General features: G+C 40.0%; 1 protein-coding gene across 3 annotated transcripts in view; it reads left to right on the top strand.

Annotated features, from left to right (window-relative positions):
• Window positions 1–25,191, top strand: part of LOC121327009 (roquin-1-like) — a 118,367-nt gene that overhangs the window by 53,797 nt on the left and 39,379 nt on the right. For 2 of the 3 annotated variants that reach the window (XM_041270751.1, XM_041270748.1), the window contains exons 3-9: window positions 8,868–8,988; window positions 16,006–16,245; window positions 17,521–17,696; window positions 19,148–19,348; window positions 21,761–21,893; window positions 23,553–23,671; window positions 24,254–24,366. In XM_041270751.1, coding sequence (XP_041126685.1) covers window positions 8,868–8,988; window positions 16,006–16,245; window positions 17,521–17,696; window positions 19,148–19,348; window positions 21,761–21,893; window positions 23,553–23,671; window positions 24,254–24,366 — 1,103 coding nt within the window. The remainder of the gene's footprint in view (window positions 1–8,867; window positions 8,989–16,005; window positions 16,246–17,520; window positions 17,697–19,147; window positions 19,349–21,760; window positions 21,894–23,552; window positions 23,672–24,253; window positions 24,367–25,191) is intronic. The other variant, XM_041270749.1, reaches the window with a different exon arrangement.

Below are 25,191 nucleotides of genomic sequence, written 5' to 3'. Positions count from 1 at the left end.
ATTGTAAACCTTAGCTTTAGTCTTTACTTTTGGGGATTTAAAAAACACTTCAAATGAGACCATGTTGTGGTCTGAGTTTGCCAGTGGTTCTCTGACCTCTGTTTTAGTTATTCTATCTTCGTTATTTGAAAAGACTAAATCAAGGCATGCCTCCCCTCTAGTGGGTGCCTTCACAAATTGTGTTAGGAAGCAGTCATTTGTCATTTCCACCATTTCTATTTCATCCTTCGCGCTACCCACCGGGTTTTCCCATTTTATTTGGGGGAAGTTGAAATCCCCCATTAGTATGGCTTCTCCTTTGCTACACACATTTCTAATGTCATTGTATAACAGATTATTGTGCTCACCGTCTGAATCTGGCGGTCTATAGCATGCTCCTATTATTATGCCTTTTGAATTTTTGTCTGTTATTCTGACCCATATTGATTCGGCTTTATTTTCTTTGTCCAGGTTTAACACCTGGGCTTCAAGACTGTTTCTTATGTATAGCACTACCCCTCCTCCTCTTCTGTCCTGCCTGTCTTTCCTATACAGTGTATACCCACAAATATTATATTCGTCCCCATCACTCTCAGACAACCAAGTTTCTGTAACACCTATCACATCATAGTTACCTGTTAGTGCAGTAGCTTCAAGTTCTAGAATTTTGTTTCTGATACTTCTAGCATTTAGATAAATACATTTTATATTTAAATACATTAATTGATTAGGCTGATGGTCTTTTTATCCTGTAAACAATTGGACATTTTTTCATACAATGCAAAAAGTATGTTTCGTGTTAAAAAAAACCAAACAAAACCAAAACGAAAAAAAACACCGACACGAGCGCTGTGCTCTTGACTGGAAGGTGGCGGGAGTTCCAACCCCTGTGGGGGGGACACACTGCTGCTTTACCTAGACCTGGTCCAGTAAAAAAAAAAAAAAAAAAAAAAAAACTGTTTAAATGAACATGTACATCATAATAAATAAGTTGTAATGTCACAATTGTAAGTCGCACTGTAAGGCCTGGATAAGGGTGTCTGCTAAGAAAAAAAAAAAAAAAATTTCAGATGGTTGGTACTTGGATGGGAGACTGCCTGGCAATACCAGGTACTTTAAACTTTTCTTTGGAGTTTTACTCAGTGGTGTAGTCGAGGGTATATGCAGGTAAATGGTGTTTACCCACTTTGAATTTGGGCAATATATCGTTTACCCACTTCTCATATAAGGGATACAGAGTTTACTCACTTCTACTCTCCTGTGATGTGCAAATCCTGTATTAAAGACAATATATTTTAACGGCGAGCGTCTGTGTTGTGTTCAGAGAATGTGAATGGAGCGAAGCGGTGACAATTCCGCTCCCCGCTCATAATATCCTCCGCTTTTTCTTTGCTCCACTCAGCTCTTTCTAAAATCCCGCTGCACTCCTTGTGATTCTCGCTCTGCTCCCCCCGCTCCAGACAAAATGGTATATTAATATATAATAATAAGTAAATAAACTAGCTGTTTTTCCCCCATCATGTTGCCGATTGCAGATGAAAAGATGTAATGTACATTCAGAAAGGAATATAATTTAATTGTCCTTATTAAAAAAATACCTAAAAAAACCCCAGCTATGCAAAAAAGCCAACATAAAGTGCTCAGAGAAGTTATCTAATTGAATTCGAAGACGCTTTCTCATTATTATTGTTTGGTACTGAAAACATGCGTACATTTCAAACTTTGCATATGATTCATATCAAATTAGCTTCATACAGGGCTTATTTGTATCCGAATATCTCATAGGGAGCTCAAAGCAACCCACGAACACATATGAGTGAGTTGACGGGGCTGACGGACCACCCTGGCTGTACTAGTGTATGAACTATCCTTAATTTAAGAGTGCAGAAAATATAAACCGTGTTCACAGCGCTGTATGGTGCATAACCGTAGAACTGTATAAGAACAATAACCGCAGACAGATGGACACACACACACGGATGACGTTTCTCACATTTTTATATGGCACAAATGCAGCTCCACAATCGGGAATATATATATATATATATATATATATATATATATATATATATATATATATATATATATATATATATATATATATATATACATACATACACACACACACACACACACACACAGTGGCTTGCAAAAGTATTCAGACCCCTGACCAATTCTCTCATATTACTGAATTACAAATGGTACATTGAAATTTCGTTCTGTTTGATATTTTTTTTTAAAACACTGAAACTCAAAATCAATTATTGTAAGGTGACATTGGTTTTATGTTGGGAAATATTTTTAAGAAAAATAAAAAATTGAAATATCTTGCTTGCATAAGTATTCAACCCCTGTGCTGTGGAAGCTCCCAGTTTGCACCGATGAAAGAAATTGCCCTAACGAGGACACAATTACCTTACCATTGGCCTCCACCTGTGAACCATTAAAGTTGCTGTCACATTTTCTGGATAAAAACCCCACTGTTGAAGGATCATTGGTAAGGCTGTGAATCTGAAGGAAAATGAAGACCAAAGAGCATTCTACAGAAGTTAGAGATAAAGTAATACAAATGCATAGATTAGGGAAAGGGTACAAAATAATATCCAAGTGTTTGGATATCCCAGTGAGCACAGTTGGATCAATAATCAGGAAGTAGAAGCTGCATCACACCACCAAGGCACTGCCAAGAAAAGGCTGTCCTTCAAATCTCAGTGCTCAAACAAGAAGGAGATTGTGAGAGAAGCCACAGAGAGGCCAACAATCACTTTGAAGGAGCTACAGAGTTCAGTGGCTGGGAGTGGAGTAATGGTGCACCAGTCAACCATATCAAGAGCTCTGCATAACACTGGCCTGTATGGGAGGGTGGCAAGAAAGAAGCCGTTACTCAAAAAGTACCATCTGAAAGCACGTCTGGAGTTTGCCAGAAAGCATGAGAGTGACCCAGCTGCGATGTGGGAAAAGGTTTTGTGGTCAGATGAGACCAAGATAGAGCTTTTTGGCCAAAACTCAAAGCATTATGTGTGGCGCAAACCTAACACTGCCCATGCCTCAAGACACACCATCCCTACAGTGAAGTATGGTGGTGGCTGCATCATGCTGTGGGGATGCCTCTCATCAGCAGGGACTGGGCATCTTCTTAAAATAAGAACATAAGAACATAAGAAAGTTTACAAACGAGAGGAGGCCATTCGGCCCATCTTGCTCGTTTGGTTGTTAGTAGCTTATTGATCCCAGAATCTCATCAAGCAGCTTCTTGAAGGATCCCAGGGTGTCAGCTTCAACAACATTACTGGGGAGTTGATTCCAGACCCTCACAAGTCTCTGTGTAAAAAAGTGCCTCCTATTTTCTGTTCTGAATGCCCCTTTGTCTAATCTCCATTTGTGACCCCTGGTCCTTGTTTCTTTTTTCAGGTCAAAAAAGTCCCTTGGGTCGACATTGTCAATAATTTTGAATCTAAAATTTTTGAATGCTTGAATTAGGTCGCTGCATAGTCTTCTTTGTTCAAGACTGAACAGATTCAATTATTTTAGCCTGTCTGCATATGACATGCCTTTTAAGCCCGGAATAATTCTGGTCGCTCTTCTTTGCACTCTTTCTAGAGCAGCAATATCTTTTTTTATAGCGAGGTGACCAGAACTGAACACAATATTCAAGATGAGGTCTTACTAGTGCATTGTACAGTTTTAACATTACTTCCCTTGATTTAAATTCAACACTTTTCACAATGTATCCGAGCATCTTGTTAGCCTTTTTTATAGCTTCCCCACATTGTCTAGATGAAGACATTTCTGAGTCAACAAAAACTCCTAGGTCTTTTTCATATATTCCTTCTCCAATTTCAATATCTCCCATATGATATTTATAATGTACATTTTTATTTCCTGCGTGCAGTACCTTACACTTTTCTCTATTAAATGTCATTTGCCATGTGTCTGCCCAGTTCTGAATCTTGTCTAGATCATTTTGAATGACCTTTGCTGCTGCAACAGTGTTTGCCACTCCTCCTACTTTTGTGTCGTCTGCAAATTTAACAAGTTTGCTTACTATACCAGAATCTAAATCATTAATGTAGATTAGGAATAGCAGAGGACCTATTACTGATCCCTGTGGTACACCGCTGGTTACCACACTCCATTCTGAGGTTTTTCCTCTAATCAGTACTTTCTGTTTTCTACATGTTAACCACTCCCTAATCCATGTACATGCGTTTCCTTGAATCCCAACTGTGTTCAGTTTGAGAACTAATCTTTTGTGCGGGACTTTGTCAAAAGCTTTCTGGAAATCTAAATAAACCATGTCATATGCTTTGCAATTATCCATTATCGATGTTGCATCCTCAAAAAAATCAAGCATGTTAGTTAGACACGATCTCCCTTTCCTAAAACCATGTTGACTGTCTCCCAGGACCCTGTTACCATATAGGTAATTTTCCATTTTGGATCTTATTATAGTTTCCATAAGTTTGCATATAATAGAAGTCAGGCTTACTGGTCTGTAGTTACCTGGTTCAGTTTTGTTTCCCTTTTTGTGGATCGGTATTACGTTTGCAATTTTCCAGTCTGTTGATTCCATCCCTGTGTCAACAGACTGTTGCATGATCTTGGTTAGCGGTTTGTTAATAACTTCTTTAATTTCTTTGAGTACTATTTGGAGGATCTCATCCGGCCCAGGGGATTTGTTTATTTTAAGAGCTCCTAGTCCCTTTAACACTTCTGCCTCGGTTATGCTAAAAACTGGATAGGAACTGGATGACATGTGGGGCATGTTGTCAGTATCTTCCTTTGTAAAAACTTGTGAAAAGTAATCATTTAATTTATTTGCTATTTTTTTTTCTTCATCTACGATTTTGCCATTTGTATCTCTAAAACATTTAACCTCCTCTTTGAATGTTCTCTTGCTGTTGTAATATTGGAAAAACATTTTGGAATTGGTTTTAGCCCCCTTAGCAATGTTCATTTCTATTTCTCTCTTGGCCTTTCTATCTTCCTTTTTGACTTTCGTTTGCAGTTCCGTGTACTCTTTCTGTGTACTTTCTTTTTGGTCCTTTTTTAAGGCTCTGTAAAATGCCTTTTCTCGCTGAATATTTTTTTTAATTGATCTATTAAACCATTTTGGCCATTTAGTTTTACATTTAGAATTGTTTACTTTGGGGATGTAATTGTTTTTGAAGAACAACCATCCTTTTTCGGTGTGTGTTTTCTCTATTTTACTCCAATCTACTTCTGTTAGTCTCTGTTTCATACCTTCATAGTTTGCTTTTCTAAAATTGTAAACCTTAGCTTTAGTCATTTCTTTTGGGGATTTAAAAAACACTTCAAATGAGACCATGTTGTGGTCTGAGTTTGCTAGTGGTTCTCTGACCTCTGTTTTAGTTATTCTGTCTTTCGTTATGTGAAAAGACTAAATCAAGGCATGCCTCCCCTCTAGTCGGTACCTTGACAAATTGTGTTAGGAAGCAGTCATTTGTCATTTCCACCATTTCAATTTCATCTGTCGTGCTCCCCACCGGGTTTTCCCATTTTATATGGGGGAAGTTGAAATCCCCCATTAGTATGGCTTCTCCTTTGCTACACGCATTTCTAAAAAGGTGAATGTCTTACAGTGTCTTACAGTGACCCAGTCAAAGTCCTGATCTCAATCCCATTGAGAATCTGTGGCACTATTTAAAAATTGCGGTCCACAAGCGTCGTCAAACCAACCTGAACAACCTGGAGCAAATCTGCCAAGAAGAATGGGCCAAAATCACCTCGACACTGTGTGCAAAGCTGGCACATACTTACCCCAAAAGACTTAAAGCTGTTATTGCAGCGAAAGGTGGCTCTACCTAATATTAATTTGTGGGGTTGAATACTTATGTAAGCAAGATATTTCAGTTTTTTATTTTTCTTAAAAAATTTTCCCAACATAAAACCAATGTCACCTTACAATAATTGATTTTGCGTTTAAGTGTTTTAAAATAAAATATCAAACAGAACGAAATTTCAATGTACCATTTGCAATTCAGTAATATGAGAGAATTGGTCAGGGGTCTGAATACTTTTGCAAGGCACTGTATATTGTAATTCCGTACTCGGTCCCATACAAACAAGAACAATGTGCTTACTGTCTATGAGAAGATTTTGTTTTGGTTTCTCATGCAGAGATATTACAAACAAGCAAGTTAGTTAGAAAACAAAATAATTGAATAGAATATATTGTAGTTTTTACAGAAATCAAGCTTATATTCTGAGGTAATTTTTGTTGCAGAAAAACATCTACGTCACACTCTTGGACTTAACTGCCACACCAACATTGTCTCACCCCTTAGAAACCAATACACACTCCTGATTCACTGATTCTTTGCTTTCTGAACTTCCAACTCCCACATAATAGGCTCTTGGTAACTGTCACCAATAAATGTACTGTAGTCAAAGTAGCCGCACACGCTGCTACATAGAGGTAGGCTACCGTATTACAGAAAATAAGCAATAGCTCTAAAATCCCATAAATCATGTAGTAAGATACTGCAGCGTTTGAAAATCATAGTATTATTAATAAAGGTCACCCTCGTCTAACAGCCGCCTTCTTAAGCGCCGCAGTCATTTTGATAATTTTAAAGTAAACACTTCGACGCCAAATTGAAGTAATATGGTATTTAATCTTGAAAGTAGTCATTTTGATTGGAATACAGCAAACTGCACTCAGATGTGTACAGCAAACTGAAATGACAGGTAGGTTAACAACTTATGTGCCTAATATGAAACTTTATATATATATATAATACTTTTGAAAAAAACATTTTGGTTTTACAGGTTTGTATGCACCAGGTTACACGTGTTTACGCAATAGTGTTCAGTGGAACTGGATCTGTGTTTACAGCACAGCTACTGGATGCAGGCACAGTCAGCTGGCAGACGTGTATGCTCCTCCATAGAGTGCAATGCAGCGAATATACGCGAAGTAGTGTTATATTTTTTTAAATCTCAGTTTAATCGCAATTCATTTTAATAGCTTTCTTTATTGTTGGTCCGGTGTTTAAAGTTTACACCACCTTCTCTTTGTAATCAAATAATAAACAGTGCTTCATAAAAAGGCAATGGAAAAGTCCATTAGTTAACAATGATGAAATCTTTACACTGGATCAGATGTTTTGTACACCTATAATAGTGTATCCACGTGATTTACACAATTATAGAAATTATTGTTTTAAAACATATTTGGCAGTATACATCAGCATGTCCTCAAACAGTCAGGGTGGACATAGTATGCCTGTGTATAAATTACCTGTATTAAACATAATTAAGCTTGTCATTTTGTTTAGTTATTTTAATCATTGTATTCAGTTTGTAACTTCTGGCTTTAAGAGCCCACTCTATCAGTACAGAACTTTCAACTCAACATGTTGGTTTCAATTTAGTACACTGTGCAATGTCATAAAAAAATGGCAATGTGCTTTGGTTTGTGACCCCTTAGTTTGTATACCCCTAAGATTTAAATAATTACATCAGTAGTAACTATATCTATGCAGTTTCTGATGATTTTAATTAATTTTTTTGTTTAACCACGCTATTTACCCATTGAGACTATGGCCTCATTTACAAAGGGCTCCTGGAATTTCTGATTTTACTACACACTTTTTATGACGCTATACAAGACAGTTTTTGCACAATTAAGGAGAAGCTCGACACTTAAATTTTGCTTGTGAATCAGCATAAGTGGATTTGCAATACAAATGAGGTTAGGTTGTCTTTCTGTTGCTAGCCGATCTACATGTAAAGTATTGCTGTACTTTGAATAGCTCTACTGAGATGGGAAGTTGTGGGTGTAATTTTATAGCTATTGTTTTTCTTGAAAGTGTTGGAGGTTGTTGTATATTTTAGTGAACTGCAGAGTAGAACCCTTGGTGTATGATCTTCATTTGTTTAATTAAACTGTATAAACCTTCACCCAGGTCTAAAGTAGTTTTAATAATTATCTCATTAAATCCTTAGAGACAGGGATATAGTGGAGGCTGTGTCACTGTAGATTTTTTTATCATCTGGAAATGGGTTTATCTAATTGTGCTGAAACTCGTTATTCCTGTTACTTTGCATAAGTTATTGGAGTGTCATTTTAATATACTTTACCATGAAACCTTATTTGCTTACCTAATGACCTCTAGGTCTTAAATGATACATTACATGGTACACCAGTATAACAAATAAGTCTGCCATTTAATTAATCTTTTTTTTTTATGTCTACTTGCTTTAGCTTACATTTGGGTTGCCATGTGACCAGATGTTCAGTAACGTATCTTTCACTGTGAGCACGTGCCTCCCGCTTAAATTCAGTATCATAAGTTTCACTATAAAGTACAATCTCTTTTAACCTTTGAGGATATATAATACTGTACTGTTTATAAATTAAAGTGAAAGATCTTGTTTTTTGTTTGTGTCTCCAACCCTCTGTCCTGAGTCCACTTGATTTCCAGCTGTGTCTTCTGGTCTTGGTTTTTTGTATTGTGTTTTAAAGTGTTGGTTTGGGTTAACTATAGCAACTCTTTTTAAAACGTGAAAGAGTAGAAAGAACGTGGAAAGATTCCCCCCCCCTCCCCCCCCCCATTCCCCCCCCCCCCACCACCCCCCCCCCCCCCCCCCCCCCCCCCCCCCCCCCCCCCCCCCCCCCCCCCCCCCCCCCCCCCCCCCCCACCCCCCCCCCCCCGCCCCCCCCCCCCCCCCCCCCCCCCCCCCCCCCCCCCCCCCTTAATATGAAACAAAGTCTGTTTATAGGATAAGAGGTACAGTTCTTCATCTTCATAGCTTGTTTCTTTTAAGCCCTGCGATTAATGTGGGTTGCTCTTACCTGGACTCTTGACTGTGACACATCGTGTTCGAGCTGACTGATATACTGTGGCCTTTTCACCCTGCAGGTCCCCAAACAGCAGCCCATTGCTCTGCTTACAGGAGTGGAAGACACCAAACACTATGACGAGGCCAGGAAATGCGTGGAGGAGCTTGCTCTCTACCTCAAACCCCTCAGCAGCACGAGAGGTATAACAGGCTTGCCCATGTCTCAATATATGCACTGTCCTGTACACTTCCCTGTGACCACAGGGACTTCTGTAATCACTGGGAAAAATCACTAAGGCCAGTCAAGAGACCAACAAATTGTGGTCTTAATATGAGAGTGGCCTTTATTTTAGTTCTTTCCTGCAAACTGTTATAATTTACGGTTTGTTTCAAATATTTAAATGTGCGAATGAGTTACATCTTGTTGCATCCAAGTTTTCAGATGGTAATTTAACAGCATGTCAGTGTTATTGGAGAGGTAACTGATACGTATAGACTGCTGAAGGTGGCCTTAATACTAAAGGTGGCTTTATAGTTCCTTTAGAGTAAATCAGGACTAAAAAAAAAATGGCCTTCAGCGCTTAGCGGTCCATTTATTCAGCGCTTGTCAGGCGCGTCAGGTCCAATTTATTTTCACACGCGCTGTTTATTTTATATGTGCTGTTTAAAATCTTTTTTCTGAGTAAAACGGGTTTAAAAGGCACTGCATAGCAAAAAGGACATCAGTACTGCATCTCCAGCCAAGCCTCACCACTTGTTCGCTGTATTTTTCACATCTCTTCATAGTCGTGCATACTGATAAATCATCTGTTGATCACTCAATTGTTTAAATAATGTGCCAGTAATTTCGTTTCATTAACATCCTGACAACTTTTTACACATAACTTTAACTCTGTTTCAGATCTTTTCAAAATGGCCACTCTAGTGCATTGATAGTGTAAGGATTATTGTCCATGTTGTCAAATGGGTAACATGGCAATAACAATCTATGCTGTGGTACGGAACACTTGTTATGGGTTTTATTTATTTTTTTGCTCTACCTGCAGAGATTTAGAGGACAGATCTCAAGCCCAAATGCGACCATTTTTAAGAGATCTTTGAAGCAGACCGTGAAGTTCAAAGTGTAAGAAGTTGTCATGATGTTAATAAGGAAAATTACAAGTACATTATTTCAACAGTTGTAACAACACCTAGGGGCACTATTTTTCAGAACCCTGCAACTTGTCATAAGACATTAGGACCAAGTTGAAGGCTATTTAAATGCTTTGTGTCAATTGTTACACAAACTGGAGGATTAATTTTTCACAGCTAAAACTCAAACCACAAGTGTTTTTTTGTAAAAGTTAGCATAAATAACAACTAAGGCGTTTTGTTTTTTTTGTCCTCCTATTTCTTTCTTGTAAATATTTTGGTACAGTGAAACTCTGATACAATGTACTACCTTGGGACCGTAAAAACAGTATGTTATAACCGAGGTATGTAATAACCAATTACATGCACATACCTGCCAAATCAGCATAAAAATCAGAACCTAGTACAGTACAAATTAATTAGTGTACATATACAATGTATGTAGTATAAAGGTTTATTACAGAAGAAACAATATAAAACAGTGTAACTAGTACTGTACGTTACTATACAGTATGCAGGGTTCGACATTAACCATGGCCCAGCGGCCCGGGTCCGGTAGAGAGCGCAGTTTGGCCAGTAGAGAGCGCAGTTTGGTCGGTAGTTATGAAGCACCACCGGCCCAACTGGCCGGTAACATTTTTTAACTGTATAATGTATATAGTATAGTCCACATGACCTCTGTTTTATGAACGCAGGAAAATGGGTCAGTGTGCCAAAAAGCTGAAAAGGAAAAAAGAAAGAAGAACGTGTATACATTACAGTGGTTTCTGGGATACAGCCATCCAGCAAAGTTGTTTTTTTTTTTTTCCAACAACAGCTAGGTTAAACTAACCCGGCAAGCTGGATGCTCTAACACTGTTGGGCTAGGGTTCAGGTAAATCGGTTTTGAACTTGGTTGTCAATTTTTTTGCTTTAATGTGGGCAGGGCCTTAGACAATTGCCTCAGCGACTGCTGCTTTTTAAACTTGAGCTCTTTGATAACATAATTCTGACTGCTTTCGTCTCTTTGGTCCCTTGCCTTTAAGTGAAATTGACAATCATTTAGCGCTGGCCTTGATAATACTGCATAAATTACAGTAATAGAGAGCAAGGTCAAGTTCAAACAGCAAACAATCAACGATCTAAACTACAGAGGAAGGTCTTTTATATTCGTGCATCATAAAACATCCCCACCCGATAGTATAAAGAGAAATGACGCAGAAGCGTCAAATGTCCTGTGTTTTCCTTGTTTCTTAAAGCTGGGAAGCATGGACATAGCAGTAGTTACATTTTGGTGTTATTATTAACTTTTGTTTTCTTTTGATTTCTATTGAAATTCCTGCTGAAAGTTTACTCACTTGCAATCTGTGCTGGTCTGTCTAAGCATTTGGGGTGCAAAAGAGATCATGGGCATTTGTTTGCTGAGCAAGCCCTTATATTATCTGTTGGAAGAGAATCTTCTTGCCAGCGGCTTTCTGCTTTGCATGCTGCATACAGCAGCTGCTCTGTAGTGGTAACCTTCTTTGGAAGGAGTTTATTAATTACTGTGGTAGCGGCTGTGCTGCAGTGGCTTGGAGCCTCCACTAAAGGTTGACACCTCTCCCCAGCAACTTCCGTAAGATCGAAGTCAGGGGTGAAACACTCCCCTACAAGACATTCAGGTCAATTGGGGAAGCATAAGGCAAAGAGTGACCTAACACCGTCTCGGCCCCCTCCCCCTCCTCCTCAAGTGATGTCTTTGCAGCCTGGCTTTAGTACGGCAGAAGCATTGACACTCCTCAGCCACTAAAGCTATGGTATCTGAGATTGTTATGCAGGTCAATGAACAACTATATCATGTTACTGCCTGGGCCTTAAAATGTTCGCACAGTCAGGCTCCTCTACAGAAATAGAGGAGGGTTAATTTGAGGCAGACTTTCCTTCCATGATGTATCTAAATCCTCTTTAAATTAAAGAGGGCTAATTTAAACAAATAATAAACTAAATTAATATTGGAGTGGCTGTGAATTTCCAGCAGGCAGCAGGAATGTCTACTGGATTTATGACTATTCTAGACACTCCTCCTTCTGATATTTTTCAGGGATTTCCTTTTAACCTTGACATGTGGCAATATGTGGAGTCAGTTTGGCAAACCTCTTCAGGGGTAGCGCCTACTTTACAAAGGGCTGTAGGTTCTATAAAATGTCTACAGGTCATAAGGAGGACTTTTTTTTTTAAAATCCTACAGTTGGTCTAGCACTTTTGTCTGCCACCCTGAAAAACAAGCATCAGACAGGGCTTCCAGTAAGACCCAGAATTATTTGCGAGACATTTTCTGCAGCCTCTGTGGGCCAGGCTTACATGGCAAGTTACCAAATTTGCAGGTAGCTAACCAATTCACCACTGGGGGCACTGCCACGGCTAAAACGGAGTTGTAGTCAGTGATTCTCTGGATACATCAGCGCATGTATGGCTCATAGTGTGGTGGCATGTAGGACTGATACTCTACGGTCTCCCATTTAAGGGACATCTGCTGTTTGGAGCAGACATACAGGAGGTCTGCAAGACCATGCATGAAGCAAGGCAAGCACTGAAGACTTTGGTTCCCAGTGCCCAGCCACAGGTCTGGATTCAGTCATGCCAGGGGTTCTTCATTCTCAGCCTCCAGGGGCTTCAGATCTAACTGATATCAGGGGGGCCACTTTAGATTGGCTTCCAAGCCTCTTCAGTCATCTTGATACTCCTCTCAATTTCAGCTTTCCTTCTCCAATGGCAATGCATTACCTCGGATGCAGGGGTCCTAAATATTGGCTTTTCACTCAGCACCCCATTAATCGGGATCAAGCACACAGCTCTAGATTGGGATTTAGTGAAGAGAAGGGCTCTAATTCTGGAGGTCTCTTCCCTGTCAGCAAAGCACGCTATGGAGCCAGTTCCCATAGACCAGCAGGGTCAGGGGTTTTATTCCCATTACTTTGTGGTTCCAAAAAGGGGAACAAGAGAAATTCTGATCAATCTTAAATCTCAGGAGGCTCAACAAAGCTATAGCATCCCCAACATGGTAATACAGACACTAGCATCCGTCATATTGGATGGCACTAGTAGACCTGAAGGACGTGTACTTCCATGTGCCAATCTGTGCCCTACATCGACAGTACCTTTTTGATTCACCATAGGAGGGCAACATTTTCAATTCTGTGTGCTCCCATTTGGAATTTCAACAGCCCCAGGGTCTTCAAAAAGCTGATGTCAGTATTTGCTGATTCTCTGAGGGGTCAGGGGATCCTTGTGTACCCCTATATAGATGACTGGTTTCTAGCAGCTCAGTCACAACAGGGAGCTGTCCAGGATTTTGCTACAGTGCTGGATCATTTCCAACAGCTAGGTCTGATGGTGAACAAGGAAAAATCTATACTGGTTCCCACATAGAGGGTCTCCTTTCTGGGGGTGACTGTGGACACTCCCTCAACTACTGTCATTTCTGAAGCTCAGCTCTGCTCTGGCGAGTGCATTCCAGCAGCTGCAGGGTCACATCGCGTCAGCCATTCTCTTGGTCCCGAACACCCGCCTGCACATGAGGGGCCTCCTTCATCAGTGGTCTCCTCTACAGTCACCCTCGCACCAGGTGATAATGTCCACCAGAGCAAAGCAAGATGCAAACTGGTGGATTTCCACCAATACGCTAGACCTAGACCGTCCTTTCAGGAGCCAGCAACCAGAGGATATTCTGTTCCCAGATGCCTCCCTGACGGGGTGGGGCGCTCACGAGGGGATTCAGGATGCTAGGGTCCTGAGATCTCTACCAACGCTCACAACATGTAAACTTAGCTGGAGCTCTTAGCTGTTTTTCTGGCAATTCAACATTTCCGTCCCATACTAAGGGCCAGGTCGGTCCAGGTATAACTAGACAACATTGTAGCAGTACATTGCATAACCAACAGGGGGGACAAAATCCTGGTCTGTATGCTCTCTGTCACTGAAGCTTGGTGATGCAGCAACGAAGTCGTCAAAGTACACGCTGTCTACCTAACAGGGAAGCAAAACATGCTGGCAGGCAGTCTGAGCAGACGTGCATTACGTACGAGTGGCGTCTCTGCGAGGAGGTGGTTCAGCAACTCTTTCAGAAACTCTTCTGTTATTCTGCAGCCGCTTACCTCATCAGGGTGCCCTAGCATCAGACGCATTCTCCATTCCCTGGGGGGGGGTCTTTTGTATGCTTTAGCACCTTTTCCGCTCATTCCAAAGGTGTTATATAAAGTGGACAGAGATGAGGTGCAGGTGATATTGGTAGCACCTTTCTGGACCAAGAGCTTTTGGTTCCCCGCTGTCCTAAACTTGGCACAAAAAGGGACCAGTTCATCAACCCATCAGGAGAGATCTACTGTCTCTGGATAAAGGGGGAGTACTCCTGGTTAGCAGTACTCTCAGATAGGCATGGCTGAAACAGTGACTGAGGTTCTGCTGGCAGCAAAGAAGAAATCTACACACAAATGTTATTCTACAAAATGGTCAGAATTTGCGACCTTGGTGCAGATCGAAGTCTGTTGATCTTGTTTCTATATCGCCTCACTGCAGGCTTTAGTCATTGATGAGCCATACATGCAGTTGTTTTAATAACAGGATTGTCTGCTGACCTTCATTTCTTCCTAAAATAGTTTAGGAAATCCCCCTATCACAAGCGATAATCATACCTGAATTTCACCCTCCACCTCATCAGTCAAAGGATAAGGAATTGCATCTGCTCGATGTCAGACGGGCACTATTGAGCTACATATCCAGGACCAACTCCCTTTGGAATAGTGGTCAGCTGTTAATCTCATTTGCCCCTCTACTTAAGGGCAGACCAGTGACAAAACAGACAATAGCGGCAAGGATTAAAGACTGTATCAAGCATTGTTACTAACATGAAGAAAGACCACTGATGAAACACGTCAAGGCTCATTCACTCAGGGGTGTGGCTACTTCCTGGGCAAATATTAGGAATGTTCCTACTGCTGATATTTGTTTAGCAGCAACTTGGTCTTGCTTTCACACTTTCATGGAACACTAACTGGTGGACAGATAAAATACAGGACATTTGACTCTTCTGTGTCAATTCCCTTTGTACTATCAGGTGGGAGTGGTGTTACACACGAATATAAAAGATCACCTTCTGTGAGAAGAGGGCGGTTTGTCCATGTTTTTCCTAGCTTGACAGCGGAAAGGTTCCAGTGTATATGTATGTGTGTGTGTGTGTGTGTGTGTGTGTGTATATATATATATATATATATATATATATATATATATATATATATATATATATATATATATATATATATATATATATATACACACACTGCTGTGCAAAAGCCTTAGACATGTTGCATTTTTCTACTGTGATGCATTATGAGCATCAGCAGTTTACTCAAAGCCTCCACTAGTGTTTTCTACTATTATAACAACCTTGACTTGCATAAACATTGAGTGAAATAGCTTGCTCAATTAAGGTGTGGTATCCGAAGCATAGTCAACAAGTACAGAGAAACATCATCTTTCTTAACTGAGGTATTCTTACTGCAACACATCCTTGTAGTCCTGATTTCAAGAGTGACCTTTGTACTGTTGATTTGGTGGACAGCTACACGAAGACTAGCAGTACCACACCATGAAAACGCACCTGTCTGTCTTGGGTGTAAGGAGCTTAAAAAAATAGTGAAAATATTTCACAAACACATCGCACCATAAACACTTTAGCCACCTATTCTTAGCACAATAAAATCCCATTTGTTTGTCAAAATAAAATCATCAGTGTGGTTACAATGTGCAGACATACAATAATACTAAGAGCTCAGTTGTATTTTTAATAACCCTACTAACGTAAAAGAATGGTATTGTTAACCTATTGTTTCATAAACGCATGCAGAATATCCCAGCACCACCAACGGTGTAATAATTGATCTGTTCACCCACTATGTCCACAGACCACTTCTTAAAAATTAATTGAAAACAATACAGTTCCGTCCTCAACCTCCTTTCTGTTCCTGTTCCTTGAACCTGTCTTCGTAGCTCATTCATTCAAGCAGTGGGAATAGTCTGCTGGCTCTGTTGGTAATTGAACACAATATTGTACTGATTGTTGTTGTTTGTCAGGTGTTGGTTTGAACAGCACCACTCAGAGCGCTCTCAGCCGGCCCATGCAGAGGAAGCTGGTGACGCTGGTTCACTGTCAGCTGGTGGAGGAGGAGGGGCGAATCAGGGCCATGCGAGCTGCCCGTTCCCTGGGTGAGAGGACCGTCACGGAGCTCATCCTCCAGCACCAGAACCCACAGCAGCTCTCCTCCAACCTGTGGGCAGCTGTCCGAGCCAGGGGCTGCCAGTTCCTTGGGCCAGGTAAGGGAACTGCATTCATATTTCCATTGTACCAAAGAATGAACCCTATATAAGCTTTGCTGACATCAGATTGCTTGGCTTGGTGTAACATTAAAAGGGGGGCTTATCTTTTCAATTAATCTATAAGGTGGTGGTCCAAAATACCAGCATCATTTAAATCATTAAAAGAGAACCAGCATCAAAGCCAGCATCTCTATCAGTGTCCAAGTGTATTAAAAAAAAAAAAAAAAAAAAAAAAAAGTTAAAATGGGTTTAAGCCCAGTTTTTTATTGTTTAAACCTTTCAGTCCTGAATTTGTTGAGCTGAAGAATTCAAAAATGTAGTTATATAATTCAAAAAGGAAGCCTTTATTGAGTATACATGTGAACGTGACAAACTTTAAAGTCCAGTCTGGACTGAAAGGGTTAAACAGTGGTGGTATTTAGGTAAGCCACTGTTCTATTGAATAGATCAATGTATAGACCAGCAGTGGGGAGCACAATACAAATGCCCTGGGAGTGGGGGAGATATTAAGCATTCATAGTTAAATATATTGCCCCCTATGGGCAAAATGTTATGTTTTAGTGAGCTCCCCATGCCATGTTCTGTGCCAGTACCAAAATTCAGCACTTTGTTAAAAGACACTATGATAGCCCAATCAATTTTAATTCATAAATTTCTCTTAAATACAATAAATGTATATATTTTCAAAATGAAACAATTTGGACATACACTTCTTGTTTTGAACATGCTGTAGCAGTGGGAAGCTAATTTAATATAGCACAATGATATGGTGTTCAACTAGTTCTGATTAAGAGCTAAGTCTCTGTAGACTTGTGCACAGGTATCTGTCTGGCTTCATTACACAGTTAAGACCCAGGCTACTTGAGTAATAAATATCAAATCAATTGCCATTGTGTTAAAAGATATTGCAAAGTTTGAAGACATTGAAAAAGTCAAAATGTTTGTTTCTTTTAGTATTTCTAAAGGTTAGGTAATACATTAACACTAATGATAAGCGTTGAGTTTGTTCTGATAGCGATTTATTGCTGAGCGTCTCAAAACTTAAAGCTCAACATCAGTCTACCAAGCTATTTCTACCATTTGAAAAAGGTGGAGACTGAAACCAAAATGTTGTAGATAATTATTAAAATTGTGATTTCTCAGTTTATCAATTACTTTTCTTCTTATATGACTAAGTATCATGTTGGATTCTAATTCTCCTTGGATACAGAGTTGTATTTGAATTATCTATTTAATACACTATCGTCTGCTGTCTCTTATGCCCTCGTGCAGCGATGCAAGAGGAGGCTCTGAAGTTGGTTCTGCTAGCCCTGGAAGATGGCTCCCCCCTGTCCCGTAAGGTTCTGGTTCTCTTTGTGGTTCAAAGATTGGAGCCACGATTCCCCCAGGCCTCCAAAACAAGCATCGGTCACGTGGTGCAACTCCTCTATAGAGCATCCTGTTTTAAGGTAATGTATTTCCGTCAATGTTTTCTTGTTTGTAGTGAAGTGTAGATAGTCATGCTGATTTAATTTTCCTACGTCAGTTAAGTTATCAGTTCAAGACTTCTAGTTTGGGTGAGACCTACATATTTGGAGTGTTTACAAGAAACGCATTATGTTACCTTTGCTATGTCCTTTGTTGTCCGTATTGCAGAGCTGTTTGTAATCACGTATCACGGGTCATAAATCAACTGTGGAATACATATACTCGGAAGCTTTTTTTGAAAGAAATTCGTCACAGGACAGATGTATTCACAGTCAAACATGATATTTGGTACTGCTTTAGGGAAGCAGCCGATTGGTTATGACAGAAAAGAAGCCAGCAAGGACTGGGGATAGTTTGACTCTGCAGTTGAAGTAACCCAGAAAGTGCAAGGTGTTCATTCTAAAAGCATGGCTTGCAAACAGATATATTTAACCAATGCAATACCAGATGGGCAGACACATGGCAAATTACATTTAATAGAGAAAAGTGTAAGGTACTGCACGCAGGAAATAAAAATGTACATTATAAATATCATATGGGAGATATTGAAATTGGAGAAGGAATCTATGAAAAAGACCTAGGAGTTTTTGTTGACTCAGAAATGTCTTCATCTAGGCAATGTGGGGAAGCTATAAAAAAGGCTAACAAGATGCTCGGATACATTGTGAAAAGTGTTGAATTTAAATCAAGGGAAGTAATGTTAAAACTGTACAATGCACTTGTAAGACCTCATCTTGAATATTGTGTGCAGTTCTGGTCACCTCGCTATAAAAAAGATATTGCTGCTCTAGAAAGAGTGCAAAGAAGAGCGACCAGAATTATTCCGGGCTTAAAAGGCATGTCATATGCAGACAGGCTAAAAGAATTGAATCTGTTCAGTCTTGAACAAAGAAGACTACGTGGCGACCTAATTCAAGCATTCAAAATTCTAAAAGGTATTGACAGTGTCGACCCAAGGGACTTTTTCAGCCTGAAAAAAGAAACAAGGACCAGGGGTCACAAATGGAGTTTAGAAAAAGGGGCATTCAGAACAGAAAATAGGAGACACTTTTTTACACAGAGAATTGTGAGGGTCTGGAATCAACTCCCCAGTAATGTTGTTGAAGCTGACACCCTGGGATCCTTCAAGAAGCTGCTTGATGAGATTTTGGGATCAATAAGCTACTAACAACCAAACGAGCAAGATGGGCCGAATGGCCTCCTCTCGTTTGTAAACTTTCTTATGTTCTTATGTTCTTATACCATGTTTTAAAATGAAAATACATGTTGCTTCACTGTGTGTTTCTTTCAAGGCTTATGCAATAAATGGATGTGCATGGCGAAGGAAATTTATGGAACTGTTCTGTTAACTACGATTGCTTTAATACAGTTCTCTTATCGAATTTTGTTGGAATGAATCCAAGCAGTCTGGTGTGTGTCGTGTCCTGTCTAGGTGACGAAGCGAGATGAGGATTCCTCGCTGATGCAGCTGAAGGAGGAGTTCCGCACGTACGAAGCTCTCCGGCGGGAACACGACTCTCAGATTGTCCAGATCGCCATGGAGGGGGGGCTGCGCATCGCCCCTGACCAGTGGTCCTCACTGCTGTACGGTGATCAGTCCCACAAATCACACATGCAGTCCATCATCGACAAGGTAAGGGACACCCAGCAGGGGGGGAAGCCACCAGATACCTAAACAGGAGACGATGAACAGTTCCTCCCATTGATTTTGAATTCAAAATCTACTTGAAGAACATTTGTAGTGGATTGTGCCTAGTTGTACTGATAATTAGTCTAAAAGAATTGTCAACATCACTTGTAATGCAAAGATTACATTTTAATTGTCATTAGTTCTTTGTAGAATCAGAAATTTCTCTGAAATTCTAATAGGAGGTATATTTTAAGATTTTTCTTTTAATGTCTAAGGTTAAGTAAAATTAGAACACAGTTGTAAGTACAGTCGGTGTTGCCTAATCGGGATAGTGATAATCAGATTTCTGCTTAAATGGGATACCACTCTGGGAGAATTCTTCCCAATGCTACTGATGTCGTTTAATTGGGATGCTACTTCATTTAATTGGGATACAGTATTTTCAAAAGATCGCTTTCCAAAGCAAGACAGATCACAGTGCAGTGAGTACATGATTTATGCTCTGATTTGCTAAATCACGTTGAACTCTTGAAGGAGTTGTCTCCTGTGGTTTCTCAGGCTGCTGTTGCAAAGAAAGTTGGCGTGTCAACATTGCAGGTGCCTTGCCTTGTGATAAGATATGATTTTGTTATTTTTCATTTCATGTAGAAATAAAAAAAAAAGCGATTTAGTTTAGGAATAAAAAAAAAAGACTCATATTTTAAATTATGTATTTAACATTTAATCTTAATGTGATGTACTCACCTGGTAAAAGCACTGCCGCAAGTTTGAATCCTGGTTGTGTGAGGGAGCCGGTCTTCACTGGGGACTCCGGGGGCGGGTGAGGGAGCGCCGCATTGGCTTTGGCGCTCCCGGGGTTGGGGAGGTGGGAACCGGCTTGACTGTTTCTCCTCACCGCTCTGCGGCCTTCCTTACAAGCCATGCACCTAATGACCTTGGGGACGATTTGCTGGGCTGGTCTTTGTCCTCCAGGGGCCGGTAGCCTGCAGATAGACGTTCTATAGGTCCTGGGTGTAAAAAGGTCCCGATTGACTCGTAGTATTGGAGGATGCCAAATGAGCCTCGGGTCCCTGAGCTGTGTGGGGAATCGCTGCAGTGAAGGAGAAAATATAATAATAATTGGGCATTCCAAATTGAGAGAAAATCGGGAGGTAAAAATAATTGGATTCTTAAAAAAAAAAAAAAAAGTATGACTAAGATCGTCTCAACCGCCCCTCGTTTATTAGGACAACCGCTTTTCCTGGATAGTTTTTCTTCTCCCGAGGTGTCCTGAGCGATGCCAACTGTATTTCAATTGAATATTGTATATTTAAAAAACAACTAATTGTTTGCAGTTTACAATTTAATCTAAGTTAAGTAAAAAAAAATTAAGATTACATTTTTAATTAAATCCTATATATATCAGACAAATCTTCAAAAGTAAAAATGCATATTAGTTACAAAATTCTAAAGGTTAAATATCAATTGAGCATAATACAGTAAAAATATATTCAAATTATCACATCAGAGTCTGTAAGATTCACCAACGAGTGAACAAGTGCCTTTTGAAACTCAGCACATCAGTGAGTCTCGTAGCCAAGTTATTCTTTCGTTTGAATGGAGGCTTTGCCACAGATGGGAATATGCATTTTAAGTCCTTAAAATCTTAGTTAAACTTACATACATCCTTTTGTAATAGAAATAGTATATATTTAAACATATTATAAATTGTAATTTCCTTCACGCTAGGGTTGTCAAGTTTTTCATGCGTGAAGTTGATTGAAATTTCAGCCAAATATTCTTTCACTTTAATTAGCTGGAAATGTACAATACAGTCCTACTACAATATCTCCTCAATTTTATTAGTATATAGAACCAGGTCGCTGGGGTTTTTATTGTCATTACTTTATGTATTATGTCCTATGTTGGACCAGGTCAGTCATTACAATTTTCTCTTTCCAGTCCGATGTCGGACCCTGTCCAACAGCATCAAAAAGACGTAAAGCACAGGTCTCTAGTCGTTTTTTCTCCGGAAAAAGCAGAGAAAACCTTTCAATGGCCGAGTGAGACCGAAAAAAGGGCGTATCTTATGGCCCCATGCATTACATAGATAACACAGACATAACAAAGGAGATAGCTGCTTCCGCATCCAGCGCTCAGAGAATATCACTGACATTTGCAGAGCTTTTTGAGAGTTATAGTAATAAAATAATGACTTGGATCACATTATTGAGGTGTTTGGTGATAAAATGAGTGATCAGGAGAGGATTGATCAGTATGCACGTCTGCAAAGAGGTATGTGAAAAATACAGCGAACAAGGGGTGGGGCTTGGCTGGAGTGTAAATGGACTGCAAAGGGCTAACTTCAGACCACATACATGGTTAGCAAACATTGATGTATAGCTGTTTACTTTACCGGAAATCCTTCTGGTTAAGTTGCAGACGCCGGCCTCATTTGCTCAGAGTGTTCAGGAACTGACCATTGCGCTCCAGCGGACGGGAGACCCTGCCAACCTGAACCGTCTCCGACCCCACCTTGAGCTGCTGGCTAACATCGACCCCAGCCCAGGTAATGCACTGCTCCAGCTTTGGCTGTTTCGATCTCATATCATACAAATAGAGTTAAAACAAAACACAGAAGGGTTACCCTAGTGGCTCACCTGGTAAAGGCACGCCCACATGGTGTGCAGGGTTGTACAGTCGGGAGCGCAGGTTCCTGGCTGTGTAAAGTTGATTGAAATTACTGGGGGGTTTTCTCATTAAAGCGGACCCTGATGGCCTGGCTCGCTGTGTGCTCAAGCTGACTCTTGCTGAGCTGGTCTTTGTCCTCCAGAGGCCGGTAGCTTGCTGACACCCGTTCTCGAGTTCGTGGGTATAAAGTGTCAATTGGCTGAGCTGTTTTGGGGATTTGCCTTTGGTGAGGAAATTTGACATTCTAAACTGGGAAAAAATCAGGGGTTACAAAGTTGTAAATATAAATATTTAACTAAATGAATGCCCAAGTATGTTTTAACCAGATTGTGGCAGGTGGTTCACGGCAGGATACTTTCAGAACTAATGTGCTGTCAGGAGAGTCAGGTTCAAAATGTAGTGCAACTTGGATAGGTTCCAGTGCCAGCTATATAATACCATTTGCACTACATAGTCACGCAAATAATACTTAAGACTCTCTGTCCTCCAAAACAAACCAGCAGAGTGCAAAACATTAGGTTAAATTACAGTGAAACCAGGGGGCTCCTGAGTGGCGCATTCAGTAAAGAGTGCCGGATGCGCCCCATAGCCTGGAGTTCACTAGTTCAAGTCCAGGCTATTCCACTGCTGACTGTGGACAGGAGTTCCCAGGGTCCTCGCAGCTCCCGAATCTGCGTAGCGGTGGTAGCAGTGAGCTGAGCCTAAAATACAATTGGCTTTTTCAAAATGGGAGAAAAAAGGAGTAAAATTAATTGCAAATTACTACTAAATAAAAAAAATAAAAAAAAACTTTAATACCGTACATACAGTATAAGAAACACAACAAAATATGTACCTCTTATTAGCACAAGTCTTTTTAAACTATTCCCATGGAAAGATGTTTACTTCTTCATACCTGCATGCAGGATTCTGGATCTTTCTGCTGGCATTCAGGTTTTCTCTGTGTTGCTTAAATAGGCATCTTTTCTTTTCGGGAGGTCTGGAATGGTTTGCCTTGCGATTTTGAACTGTTTACTTTGCTGTTTTTGTGGTGTTTTTGGTAAATGTTCAGCTTATTTGATAAGCCCAATTTTTCTATCAAGACATAGCTTGTTGTGTGGAAGTGTAGACATGCACAATTTCAGATGGAGGCAGCAGGACATGTTGGTGCATATGCAAAGTCTTGCTTTGGTGCTGCACGGCAGTCAGATTTACATTGCTTTTAGACAGACAAGATGTCAAAATAATGCCGAATTCCAGACTAGACGGGTTCCAGAGGGTATCACACCATATTGTTCAATAAGAATTTGACCAAGACCCAAAAATGATGCTTAATTATACAGAATGCTGGTTTGTAATGGGGCTGAATTAGACTGGGTTTAATTTATGGGCATGTAAATCTGGATAGCATTAGAAAAATTTTGCTTTGGAGCAGTTTACATTGTAGCTGGTGCTGGAGTCATGGGCTCACATTGAAGCTGTGCTCGAGCATTGCTTTTTAAATTCATTGTGTTTTGATGTAAAAGTATATTAAATCACATGTCTTTTCCGTGTTTAGATGCACCTCCCCCTATGTGGGAGCAGCTGGAGAAGGGGCTGGTCGCTGTGAAGACCGTGGTCCACGGACTGGTGGATTTCATTCAGAACCACAGCAAAAAAGGCACCGACCAGCAGCAGGTAACATGAGTTCACGTTCCATGCGACTAGCTTATTCCAGTAGAATGGAAACAGTATATGCAAGTACTTGATAAGAGAAGTGTGTGTATTTGGAGAGCTTCTTGTTCTGACTTGGTCAATGCTTTATACTATGTATGCTTTCAGGAATATGTTCCTGTATCATCCATAACTATTAAACACTCACTAGTGCTACATTTAGAAATACTTAAAGAAACACAATACATGTAATGAAAAACATTGTGAATAGAAAAAGACCTAGTCAAAACATTTGTCATTTAACTTGCGTTTCTTTGTTAATTTGTAGCATGCACTTGTAGCAGTGGCTCTAGTTGCCTCTCTTGCCTATTTAGACTAACTTTAGGTAATTTAAAACAATTACCTGCTTGTTGAAAAAGTCATAAAGAATACAACTAAACTGCATTTCTATTGAAGCACATTCCCCCCAAGACATGAACCCGTAGCTTTCCCTGACTGTCGTACCTAGATGGCATCATTATTCCAATATTCCATGGGTTTCCTTTGTCCGTTCTGTTTCGTGCTCTTCTGTTTTAAAGTGATCAATGCCTTTGCTTTCACTTACAGCCTCCTCAGCACAGCAAATACAAAACATACATGTGTCGGGATATGAAGCAAAAAGGGGGCTGCCCTCGGGGGGCCAGCTGTACCTTTGCACATTCTCAGGAAGAACTAGAAAAGTAAGAGCCTTTTATTTATATACATTCTGTGCAGTGATTTTATCCTTGGATCCCCAATTTGGTGATTTTTATATAAAACTACAATAGAATTATGAAAATAAAATCTTGGTGTCCAACAATTCAAAATGTTTTCGCGATATAAAAAAAATACAAATTGTGATAAACCAAATAAATATTTTCAGATTGGCCTGTACCAAAAGCATTCACTTTTAAAAGTAGTTTCAGGTTTATATTTGTATTTTTAATTAGTCTGCTAAGATGCTTTCCTCTGAGTTCAGGAGTTGCTCTTCAGTTCCAGTTGCCTGCCATAGGTACATGAAGGCTAGATTGGCATTGGTGTCCCACTTTGGCTGATCAAGCATACTTTACATATCTATGGCTAGAACAGAAGAGCAGGTCTTATACACAGAAAACACCTGAACATACTTTTATATAAACACAATATGTCAATAATTGCTGTACTCAGAATGATTCCACACATTATAAAAATAGCAGGGGACATTAACAATGTAATTTGAAAAATGTCATGTCATTTTTAGGCAATGTGTTCCATTTTAGGATCCACTCCATTCTCTTCTGTTGCTTAATCTGTCTGCCATGTGCCCCCATTTCCCATTCCTGTTTTGCTGTCACTGTTGCTGTCTGCTTGCATTCTCAGTTCTATTTTACATGATTGTGTTCCAAGCAGTTGTGTTTGTTTATGTGCTCTATATGCATGTGGGGCTTCTGCACAACCCATTTTGTGTAATACTGTGTCTAACTCTTTGCAGTCCATTTATTCAGTGCTGGTCAGGTGAGGTGCAATTTATTTTCACACGCGCTGTT

The sequence above is a fragment of the Polyodon spathula genome, chromosome 14 (assembly GCF_017654505.1).
Source record: "Polyodon spathula isolate WHYD16114869_AA chromosome 14, ASM1765450v1, whole genome shotgun sequence".
Lineage (NCBI taxonomy): Eukaryota > Metazoa > Chordata > Actinopteri > Acipenseriformes > Polyodontidae > Polyodon > Polyodon spathula.
The sequence above is the reverse complement of the archived record's forward strand: the minus strand, read 5'-3'. Positions and strand labels throughout refer to the sequence as shown.